Here is a 13,254-nt window from a genome sequence, read left to right as displayed (position 1 = left end):
TCCCATATATCACTTTCTGACTTGAGATGAGGTGCAAAGTATTGAGTAGGTATGTGTTTTTTGCCATCTTCGGTACATGCCTACACCTCGAAACAGTATGGCAAATCATGATAATTACTTACAAATCTTCTTTTTATTGTTTTAAATGAAGTTTGTAAAGCACACATTATTATTGTTTTCTACACGCATTCCTTTCTTTTAAATGGTAAAGTATAATAAATTACAGACATATTATTTAGTTGTAGTGGATAAAAATCATGATGTGTGGACAGACAGTTTGCTATATTATATAAGTTTATATTAGCAAATATTTGATACTACTGAGTAGGAATTTTGTTTGTCTATCGAATAGAGTACGATATACAAACCACGTAATATAACCCACACTGTGTAAATGGCGTTAATATGCTTCACTGAGGAGTGAAAATTGTCATAGACTCTCATTTTTTACTTCATCATAAATCACGGACAAAACGCAAGATTTGACTATTTTTCTTACGATCATTATAAGATAATGAAAGATTTTTATTTTTTAGTCGCCGTATAAGTGGTATAATATACTAATAATAAGTGGCTATCTGTGAGAATCCATTCACTGCGGACCTTTTAATTAATATTTAATTACCACATTTAAATAACATGCTAATTATATCGAATGGTCACCTGATGGGCAACATATATATATATATATATGATTATATATTCAAAATATGTATATATTTGATTATATATGAAAATACCTCAGTAGGTCTATTCTATAAGCGGCTATCGACGATAGTTTATCATATTTATGTATTAAGGTGATTAATTGCTACAATAAGTTAACCGTCTAAAGTTTAGACTCTAAACTGTCAAAAATGGTACGTTTTGACAGCCCCTCTATTGGTTGTGGCTTTAGAGCGAAATATACAGTTTTGACAGTTTAGACGGGTGGGTTACTTATCGTAACAATTATAATATCTCAATACATAAATATGATACGCCTTGTGTATAGGATAAGCCCACAGATATATACATACTATAAAAATCTTTTATAAAAGAATGTTACATTCTTAAATTTCGTTAAATAAAATAAGATAGTTAATTAAAATTATTAGCATCTGCAAGTACTAAGTAACTAAATAAAAATAAAATTTGAAAAGATCCCGACACCGATTAGTAATTAAGGTAATTAATATGGTGGTCCACGATAGTCGAGCGGCTTACGCATCGGTTTATAGTGTCGTGAGTCCCAGGTTAGAATCCTGGGTCTGGAAAATACACATCTTGTCTTTCAATATTTGTTTGGAGTCAGGATATGGACCTTATAATTTGAGCAAGTGACTAACATACATTTCTCGTAAAAACAAAAATCTGTTAATACAAACCTCCATCCTCTGGAGGCCCATATGCGTTTTGCCCGTGATTAATGATGAATTTAAAAATGAAAGTCCATGAAAATTTTCACTCTTCAGTGAAGCAGACTATATATTTAGATTATATTTACACAGTGTGGGTTATATTAATATATATTTTTCACAAAGAATAGTTGTTAACCGTTTGCCTAACTTATTGGCTCCATACACTCGATCAAACACAAAACAACTATTTTTACCAATCACGTAGGCTAATTAAATAAAATTAAATAGATACACCTAAAATCAAAGTTTCGTATGCGAATGAGTTAATTTTGACTTAACTTAATATTATGAAATCGTAGCCTTTTGATCGAATTAACAGAGATATATTTTATTTTTTTTTCCTAATTGAATTGATATAATAATATACTTAGTCAAATTTAAAAAAATCTATCTTTTTTTTGATAATAATTATTAATGCAATTCGGTAAGGATGGTTTATAAAAACTAACTTAAATATTTTAAAGTCAGAAATCAATTAAAGTTTCAGTATTCTTACTTTTTGTCCACATGAATAATCTTCATATCCATGGAGTGGATGGTTGTGAAGACATTGGTGGCGCCTTGGACGACGCACTCTCTGGTCTCCGGCATGGCCACAGGAGCACACGCTGCCAAAAAAACTGGCTCGTTCCGGCTGCACAGTGGGAGGAATGATAAAAAATGTCCTCGCACTAACACCACCTAGAAAATAAAATTCAAAGTAAATTAACTTCGTATGTGGCGCCAATGTTTTGACAAAAAAAGACAAAAAAATCATCAGTATTTTGGATACTACAATTTGATCTTTGCGTTATGTGTAAACCTGGATTATTATTTTGCTTGTAGAAAGGTAGAAAATATTTAAAAATGCTGAAGAAGACATTTCTATATCTATAATCGATTTAACGTGTGGATGTTTATTTGACTTTGAATTTATAAAAAATATCCATTACGACATAGATTAAACAGCGGTATTATATTAAGAACGCTATATAGACCCTTGTTTAGAGTACCGGACCGACCCAAATTTGTAAAAAAAAAAATGTGATCATATTAGAACCTATGTAGTCTGAAAGAGATGGTATCACAGAACAGATTAATAAGTCAGTGGCCATGCACCTAGGTTTTTATGCAGGGTTCGTTTTATTACTTTAGGTCATAAAGTGCAAAGGGCATAAATCGCGCTGACTGCCTTCAAATATTGAATGCGCATTTAGTTTATTTGATAAAATAAAATGTATTACTTTAACTAGGTAGAGAAAATAACATATTATTCTTTAACAAGTTTTTTTTCTTCATATTTTTCAAAGTCTATATCCGGTAAGGTAAACCAGTTGAAAAGGAGGGATGATGTATTTAGAATTTATTTCATGATACTAGATGAAAAATATAATATAACAAGTGATAGATATTACTATTTATTAGAGACAAATGATTACATTTTTTTTATAGTGAGAATTTTTCGAGTTCTCTTTAGTAGTTCTGATGATATTATTATAGTCAGCATTCATTAGGTGAAGACGTTATCATTTTTTAATGTGAGATAAACTGTTTTATGCTTAAATTAAAAATGCGTATTGTTTAACTAAAAAAATGTAAAATCTGGTCTAATAAAGCCATAAGGTTAAAGGATTGTAAAAATAAACACAGTTATAGTACATGTTCTTAAAATGGCAAATGTTTCCCGTTTCGATTTCACTAGCATTAAAATAATTCCCATACATCACTAAAGTATTACAATATTATGCAGTTTCACTTATACAGATACTTATTCATTTGCCGCGGTGATTAGTGAAACCATATTCTCAGAGATCATTTTGTGAGGATTGGTCCGCAACAAATAAGATGACAATATCGTTTTGCGGTTACCGTTTATATTCTTTTCTTTTAAATACGACTGCTTAATCTGAAAACCAGCTAACTGCACTTTTGATCAAAAATTAGATTCTAATGGCATTTTCTTATAAAGCATGTTTTCTATGGTCACACAAAACTTTTAAACCAATAAATAAATGCGTTATCGTTCTTTACACAAAACAGCCAACTGCATTGTGGACTTGGTCATGCGTTGCTTAAAGGCCGTGCACTAAAAGACAGTAAATGAAAGAGCGAATACGAACATTACAACTTTTGAGAATGACGAAATTTAAGTTTAAAAAATAACCAAAGCATAAAAAATCTTGCAACTCTTCTTATTTTAGTATTGTAATATCCAACGGTGGTTTACCGCATAGAAAAAAATTTCACAGGGGGTCTAAAAACCTGCCAGCTTCTCAAACCTTCTCGTAACCTAAAAATACCGATGTTTGAGAGTACGGTTCGTGGAAATGCTTTAATCATCTGTAGACGATGTGCATGTATTTTTTTTTGTTGCATTCGTCCGTTTAAGATACTCTTAGTTAAAAATAAAAAGGTTAATTTGCATATAGTTTGTGACTTAAAGTGAAAGGTATGAGTCAGGGTATGGACCTAATAGGTTGAACAAGTGGCTGACATCTATTTCTCGTAAAAAAAACAAAATCTGTTAATACAAACCTCTACTCTGTGGAGGCCCATATGATCCTATTAGGATCGGACATGGTTGGAAAAAAGAAAAGGAGTAGCATTCTAAGTCTGCCTAAAGCCATTACTCTGACAATATACCCTCTTAAAAAAAATTGGTTAACGATTGATTTAATGTTACATAGTTTATGTTTTTTACAAATATGTATATAATTGATATCATGTCCTATTTATGCATGTTAGAAAATATGGTACTGTTCGGTAATACGGCATACAGCGGAAAACGCATTTTGAAAATACCCGATATACTGGATTATTTGTTAGTTTGGGTTAGTTTAGGTTGGGTTAGGTAAGATTAGGTTAGGTTAGGTTTGGTTAGGTTAACCTAACAAATAATCCAGTTTATCGGCTATTTTCAGAATGTGTTTTCCGCTGTATTCCGTATAACCGAACAGTAACGAAAATATTAGGTAGGTATCTTCTTTTATTGTATTAACTGTCAATTCATAGTAGAAATGCATTCTATTACTATTTTAATTTAATAAGACGCAAAATTTTGTATAGCACTTTTTCCACTTTTAATAAATAAATATGGACCGGTTTTGTCCACCTCAGAAGGACATACGGCCATCTATTTTCGCTACAATAACTTCATGGTAAACTATGATAAGGCGAACTGCATAAACATAATTTACATGTAACCGTATTATAATAAATAAAATGATATTAAAAAAAATATATACCTAATACTTAATCCACGTAGTATTAAGGATCAGTACCTACAGGCATACCTGGTCATGCTAACTTGTTATTTATAAAGATATTATAATAAATAAAATTATTTTGTTAAAATAGTTTTTACTTTCGGTGAGATCAGGTCCTATTATATATTGGAAATTTATGGGTTATATTACTGCGATGGCAAGCACACACAATCTTTAAATAATACACTCATCTCAATATCCGATATGCGGCACTAGAATTATTACATTGTTCATGATGCAGTCAATAATTATTGGATGCTGCCTTACTTATTGCACTATGGCTGCACAGTGATGCAACGTTGCATCATAAATAATGTTACAATATTGTGAACATCTCAGCTCACTAGTCAGGTGTCATTGGAAAGAAATCAACTGACATTTATTTTGGAAAATATATCCAGGTAAGGTAGACAATATTAATAATAAAGTCAAATTGATAATTAGAATTTAAACACATGAATGAAATGAGTTATCTTCTCAAATACACTAATTTAGTGCTGCATCATGCTCTAATCGAAACTTGGATGTGGGAAGCATCTCTTCAATTTTGCTTCTACTAGTAATGTCGAATGCAATTAATACTAAAGTGACTATTACTAATTATTACTGAACCAAAGAGGTACATAATGCTTATGATATTACTATTATTCAGACATAGCTGCGGGGTACAGAATTGAGAATACTGCAAAGAAACAAAATTACAGACACCAAGGTACACGCACAATGTTTCTTGATCTGTTTGATGTTGTGATTCCACAATAATGGTTTTATGTAAATATTGCTTGCAATTAATAAACCTGTCAAATCCGGGAAATTTGAAAACGAAATTACGTTAAAAAAAATCGGTGTGTGTACTTATGTACGCGTGTTAGAAGTTATACTTCTTTGGCGTAACAAAACAAAAGCAAAACTTGTGATAAACTAGATTCTTTGACTAGCTCTTAATTATCTTGTTAAATTACGCACTCAAGAAAAAAGACCGCTTATTGGAACGCCGTTGGTTTATTTCTATACACTTTTACTTATAATACTAAATTATATAATGGTTTCTCGTTGTTTTTTATTGCTAAAGTACCAACTGTCACTGACGTTTAATCGTTTGTTTACGTAAGGAATTGCAAATGGCCGACATTGAAGTTAAAGTCCCTCCACCAAACCCGCCCCGTACCACCCTCGGTCTTAATCGAGAGTATCACGGGACCCATCAATTGGTGATGTGAAGCATCTAAGAATTGGCCTGGGAGTGTCCTGGGAGAAGATGCCCAAGACTTAGATTGCTACGCTCAAAGTGAGCTCTGACTGAGTTTACTGAGTTTACTCTAATGCAAAGTGCCAGGGAGAGAAAAAGCACATGGAAATTACTAAAAAGAAAATGAACCTCCGACAATAAGAACAATTATAAACTATTATATAATACTGTATAATCGTCACGATTGCAGTATCATACTATGGCGTAAAGATAGTGCGTTCGGCTGATAACCGAACAATCGGTGGTTCGAATCCAATCGAGTGCGTTTTTTTTCGTGTGAAAAAATAAATTATGTGTTATATGTCACACGCCAAAAATACACTCTGATCTGATTTCCCAAATGTGCCAAAATAAGTATAACTTCAAAAATAAACAAAGTATTATTCTTTACAAAATTGTCAACAATCTATTTTATACGTGTTTTTTGTTTTTGTTTAATTGAATACCTCCAGTAGTCTGAGGAGGAGATTATCTTTATGAAAACGTACGTCTTTTTATATAGTGTTATATAAATTGAAAATAATGCAAATTGATTACGTTGCTATAATGCTACTTCTTAATAATTTAAAGTTGAGCCCAATTGGACTCAAGCAAGAAGCAACACGGCTTGCGTTAATTTGCTGCAAATTGAAGCTCAGTGGATCAACAGAGGATCACGCAAGATGGAAAGAAATCGCTGTAAAAGATTTAGTTTAAACGGTTGCCAGCCTCAGTAACGAGGCCAAAAAATAAGAAGAACCGACATATTAGATAGTAAGCCAGTAAGATCTGATCCCACGGCTTATTTTTGGAAAACTATAACATAAAAGGGGAAGCGGCGAAATACATTAAAATATTAACTTCATAATTATTGAAAAATATCTATAATTAAGAAAAAATACATGCAAATAAATTAAGAAGAATACCTACCCATTACTGTGTATTTGAATAATAGACATCAATATGAAAACAACCTCCCCTTTTCATAACTCTTCAGAAAAAATGAAATAAATTTTTAGAAGCCAATCTTTGTAAAAATACAAATTATTCACAATCCCCAAACGAAGACATCAGGGTACCACGAGAGTACAATTTTTGTTTTACCCAGTTTAAATAATGAAATTTCTTAAAATACATCAACGTACATTCTACAGTAAAAATAGGGCTGTATCTAGTGACGAGCTTTCTTCCTTTATTTTAATACTTCATCTTTGTCCTTCCAGAGGACTGGGAGTTTTTGTGTGTTTAATGTAGAAGAGATAGTTTTTTTTCAGATTTTCGAGTACCTCTTGTTTCGCATGTTGTTATTTAGCTCAATCATTTGCGTATCTTTTATTACGGCAAGTGACTAAAGAAACTCAGGCGTCTTTACCAAATACCATGTTTTCAATTTATAATAAGCATTACCGTCACCTGACCTCTCCTATCTTTTTCGGAGTGCCGGATCTGGGAGGTATCAGTACTTACACACAATCACTGCTGACTAATTATTATTATTTAATTACCACATTAAAATATCATGTTAATTATCTGTAATGGCCAGGTAATGCAAACGCGCCAGTCGCGTTGTTAGCACTAAATGAGTAAACAAACTAACGTCGGTATGGAAGCCCATATTTAGTATATTTAATTAAAATTGGTGCGTATAAAATTATGCAACTAGATTTTTTTTCAATATACATTGATCTTATTCATTGCAGGGAGAGCAGTGAGTGAGTTTAATGATAAATAATTTCAATGGACCATGTAAGACGAACAATCGAACACTGAGATGCGCGGTTTCTAAAATAACAGTGTTTAAGTTTTGTCACCGCTCCATATTACAAAGGTTATTATTTATATGTATAGAAATCTTTTGACGTTCTAATAATTATTATAAATTATAACGCAATCGTCTGCATTTGGACATCATATTTGTGTTGTAATATAATATGACACATTTACAGGCAACTTAAAGTTTTTAAAGTTCATAATATAATTATTATGGTAGGTATTTATTTATTTATATACGGTGCATGCACATATGAAACAAAATATATAAAATACAACTACAAATAAAGCACACAGAATAATAACAATGCAATATTACAGTCATCTACAATTTATACACATTACATTACATCAACATGTTTGATCCAAAGACAACCATAGTGGAGGTTGTACTACCACTAGTGACCACAAAAATGTATTGAGACCTCACCAACAATCGAAATCGGAACTCCTGAATTAAAAATCAGTACCTCACGCGTTGGACTACGAGTGCCTTCTACCAGTGAGTTTGATATTTATATACTGCCCTACTAAGTCATAAGACAGTGTTTTTGATTTTTGTGAAATGAGAATCCGAGTTCTCAACTAGTGTTACTCTTTTATTATGCAAAATTATTGGATTGTTTTATCATACTTTCTAAATAGACAGTGTATATTTTATATATATTGTATATATTTTATATAATATCCAACAATTGTACATAATATAAGAGCAACGGTAGTTTAAAACTTGGTTCTCATTTCACTAAAACAGTGTATTTTTCCTTAGCAGGGCGGAATAGATTTCTGGAGACAGTGTTTAATGAAATATTGTATTTACTTGCTCGGCTCCGGGTTCTAATCGCAGTGACGTCACAATGCATTTATGTGATTTTCTCAATGCTTGAAATTATATATTTTTATTATTAATGTACAACTACACTCCTTGCTGTACCTAGTGTTAAAAAGAATATCAAAAGTCATATGAGTGTAGAAGGCCAGAAAGTATTAAACTATCTATAGTTATCGGTAGTGGGTCAATAAACCATATTTAAAAGTCAACGGGGAAAAAAAAACTTGAAATGATCTTAAAATGGTTAATATAATAATAATCAATAAGCAAATTCTAAAGTTATAACAAAAAAACGGTGTGTGTACTTATGTACGCGTGTTTGAAGTTATACTTATTTGGCGTAACAAAACAAAAACAAAACTTGTGATAAACTAGATTCTTCAACCAGCTCTTAAGGCGAAGTCTTCACTGAGCCTTTTTTAAAGAGGCACCTAGCGGAAAAATACGAAGCTTGCAATTTGAGACATTTTTTTGATAATTTACAATTTCAACTGTATTAATGAATAAATATGTATCTGAAAACATTAAAAATAAAAATTATTTTTATTTTAAGTCAAAGACAAACTTACAATTGTAAAAAATGTAATAAAATGTGAATTTGTTCTATCGATCCGCACCCTATTATTACATATACTTTATGGTCATATTTATTATTAAAATTTAGTTTATTAAGTTTTCTAAGCATCACTTAAGCGATTTTTGACAAATTCATAGTTTTAATATTTTTTATATCTATTTTAAAAAACATCGATTTTTATAAAAAATATAAATGTGTATAACTTGAAATCCTTTTTATTTATATTAATATAAATATTTTATTTATATTTATAAAAATAATTGATTTGATATAAATAAAAAGGATTTCAAGTTATACACATTTATATTTTTTATAAAAATTGATGTTTTTTAAAATAGATATAAAAAATACTAAAACTATGAATTTGTCAAAAATCGCTTAGGTGATGCTTAGAAAACTTAACAAACTAAATTTTAATAATAAATATGACCATAAAATATATGTAATAATAGGGTGCGGACCGATAGAACAAATTCACATTTTATTACATTTTTTACAATTGTAAGTTTGTCTTTGACTTAAAATAAAAAATATTTTTATTTTTAATGTTTTCAAATACATATTTATTCATTAATATAGTTGAAATTGTAAATTATCAAAAAAATGTCGCAAATTGCAAGCTTCGTATTTTTCCGCTAGGTGCCTCTTTAAAAAAGGCTCAGTGAAGACTTCGCCTTAATTATCTCGTTAAATTATACACTTAAGAAAAAGGACCGCTTATTGGAACGCCCTTGGTTTATTTCTATACTCTTTAACTTATAATACTAAATTATATAATGGTTTCTCGTTGTTTTTATTTTTAATGTACTAACTGTCACTCTGAAGTTTAATAGTTTGTTTACGTAAGGAATTGCAAATGACCGACAATAATAAATTCGCTGCCTAGGCAACGGAACAATTTTAAACTATAATATTATACTGTATAATTGTCACGATTGCAGTACCATACCGTGGCGTAAAGGTAGTGCGTTCGGCTGATAACCGAATAATCGGTGGTTCGAATCCAATTGAGTACGTTTTTTTTCGTGTGAAAAAATAAATGATGTGTTACATGTCACACGCCAAAAATACACTCTGATCTGATTTCCCAAACACGCCAAAAGAAGTATCACTTCAAAAAAAAAAATCAGCAAGCTTAGGGCCAGATGTCGAGATGTCACTGTTTTTATATTGTGTCAGGATTGAAAAATGCTATTTATACACGTAGATCCCGAACATATTCTATTATAATATTCCGATATTATTTTGTACGCAGAACACAATATCTAACGCAGAAAATGAATTATGTGTTAGATAATATATTTAAGTACTTATTTTCGCAATTCCACTACTAATTACAGGCATCACTGGTCACTAAAAGAAAAATTTCTGTCGCTAAAAGTTAAGCTTGGGTTAAGATTATTTGTATGCATAGATAAGTATGACAAAGCATCTGGGCATTAAGAATCACTTTTCCGTTAAGATTAAGTTAGTGCCTAGTTCTCTTATTTTTTTGTAATTAAATTTTAAAGTTATATGTAGTCGTTTTATAATAGACTTTCGCAATAATTAAATGTTTTATTGTTGCAATCTGAATCGAATTCTAAAAATAAAGTCGTTGACTCAAATGTCTCATTTCACTTTCAAATAGTTGACAACTTTATAAACTAATCTGATGAAGCGTGCGACAGCTTTTCTAAATTAAGACGTTTTCTACTCTTCGAATTCCACAATTAATACATTACCACGGTGTTTTTTGACACAATCTTTTTCATGGATTTTTTAAAACTTTGTTACAGAATGTGTAATTAAAATGTATACATACCGTTAAATAAAAAAAAAAACGTATACTTTAGATACGTAATTATTTTATTTATATAATATACATTTTAAGAGAAATGCTTCTTGTTTGTTTCTTATGGAAGAGTTTGTGCTGTCTTTTAAACAGGTCAGAACGCTTTGTTGATTGCTGTAATTTTTATTTATATTTATATTTTTATTTATTCTTAGCTCGTATTCTTATTTGTCCGGTACAAATCTTGCAATCGATTTTTAACTTACTTCCCGACTAGCTAGACATGATATATCAGAACACAGTGCCAATGCATTTTTTTAATACTTTTAGCAATCTTTAAGTAGAATTGAACTCATTTTCAATTAATTCTGTTTTGCATGAAAAGTTATTTCGACACCATTATTGGTTGCTTCTGGGGTCCTAGCAACTAAATTATTAATATATACATGCGTTACTATGGAAATCAACATGACATGTCAAGATGACATTTCAGTATTATTTCTATCAAGTACAAATTTTTTTGATCGTTTAAGCTAGTCAAGTCAAGTTTATATGATTCAACAGAAAATTTAAAATCATTTTATATAAAAAGTTCTTTTTATCTTGTAATTATTTGTATTAAGCTAATATCATTTATTTTAAATTTATTCCTGTTCGTTTTGTCACTGAAACTCTTTATTCATTCGAGTAATGCCATGATAATTCCTCACACAATACGTTGCAATATTAAAGCTACCAGCATATTATGTAAAATAAATGAACGCGGATTCGGAATAATTACCTCTTTTACAAAGTGCATAAGTATAATCATTGTTCAACTAAATATATCTAATCGCATTATAATCGTACGATAAAATATTTGGACATATTATATTAGCATAATATAATAACAGTGATATGCTTGAATATGGAATTGACATATCCACCCTTATTACAATGTTGGTAAAGCTCATTTTTTAGTCACGCCCATCTGTATTTATCTGTTTATTAAAATATGCACATACTCGTCATTGGGTACTTTATCAACTTCATTAAGTGGTTATAAGGATTTCTTAAGACTTAAGTTTGGTGGAGCTACCTAGCAGTGATATGAGGCGAAAAGAATGAGCCGGAGGATGCGTTAAAAACATTATTACATCATAAAGAGAGTCACTAGATCTCAGAAACATTTGAATGTATTTGAATTGTCTAGTCGAAGGATAATTTTATTCAGAATTAAAAGTTTCACACCGTGGAATGGAAAACAGTACGTTAAGCATCGCGCGTAAAGATAAAAGGATGATTGAATGGATAAAGGAGCAAATGAGAGTGTGTGACATAATTAAGTTTGCAAAAACTCTTAAATGGAGATGGACCGGACACATAGGATGGCCGCTAGAAAAATGCAATAATTCAGCGGTACTCGAAAGATATGAGACGCCTAAAAGACTGCCCTTTCGTTGGACAAGTCACGCTAGATTGACGAAATAAAGAGTTCAGTGGAATTACATGATAGCAAAGAACAAAGAGCCCAGAAAAGTAAGCAGAGCTTGATAAGGCGTTCACGAAGCAGTGGACGGAAACAGGCTGATGATAATGTTGACGATGGTTATGAGACATACTTAGAGCCATTTTTAACATTATTTCTGGAGGTCTCGGTCTGAGATTTCTAATTATTTTTTATCAAAGCATATTTTTTCATTATATCATTATTTAATTATATATAACTATTTTCAGGAACAGATTAAACCATTCGATGGCCCTACTTGAAGCACCAATTTGAACCCAAAAATATTTTAAAGAAATTTAATATTAAAAACAACGGTAAAAACTTGAATTTTAAATTCTTTTATTTTTTAGTTGGAAAATTATTAATGAATACATCGATTTTTAATATAAAAATGTTGTCGCAAAGTTGACATTATTAATTATACAATAAACTAAAATTTACATACTACACTGTTTGTATCAGTTATTAGTAGTAGTAGTTATAGTAATACTTTCATAATTCATATAAGTATTTTTTAATTATATTGTTTTTTCTTTTATTTTATGTGTTTGTTTAAACACGTATTTACTTTTTGGTCTAAAATATTATAGTTCCTTGTAGTATGCCCCAGACACGTGCCTTTCATGCATTATGGATAAGGCAGTCCTGGTCATATTCTGGTGCAAAGCAAATACGTCTTCGATAATAATTTATCATCAGATATCATCCAATAATAAAGTGAAATCTTCATTACGGAAAGTATATCATCGGAAAATTCAAATAAAAAAATACACATGTAAGGAAATATTAGTGTAAAACGTTTTTAAAATGCATCTGGAATGCCTGATGAGTTGGGTGTAAAAACACTACCAACTGATAAATTTGACTCAGATCACGCCTTTGAATGCATTCTCAACAAAGAAGACTTGAGTAAAGTGCATAAGAATGCAGCAAACACTA

At 30.6% G+C, this 13,254-nt stretch overlaps 1 protein-coding gene across 1 annotated transcript in view; it reads right to left on the bottom strand.

Moving 5' to 3' along the window:
- LOC147065399 (uncharacterized) overlaps window positions 1-13,254 on the bottom strand; it is a 146,605-nt gene that overhangs the window by 37,601 nt on the left and 95,750 nt on the right. Inside the window, exon 6 of the mRNA XM_085956976.1 lies at window positions 1,897-2,081. Within this exon, the coding sequence (XP_085813102.1) occupies window positions 1,897-2,081 (185 nt within the window). The remainder of the gene's footprint in view (window positions 1-1,896; window positions 2,082-13,254) is intronic.

Source organism: Rhyacophila brunnea, unplaced genomic scaffold, assembly GCF_057557595.1.
Source record: "Rhyacophila brunnea isolate RB1 unplaced genomic scaffold, BYU_Rbru_1.0 scaffold_6, whole genome shotgun sequence".
Classification (NCBI taxonomy): Eukaryota; Metazoa; Arthropoda; class Insecta; order Trichoptera; family Rhyacophilidae; genus Rhyacophila; species Rhyacophila brunnea.
Note: the sequence above shows the minus strand (reverse complement) of the source record. Positions and strands in the feature narration are given on the sequence as shown.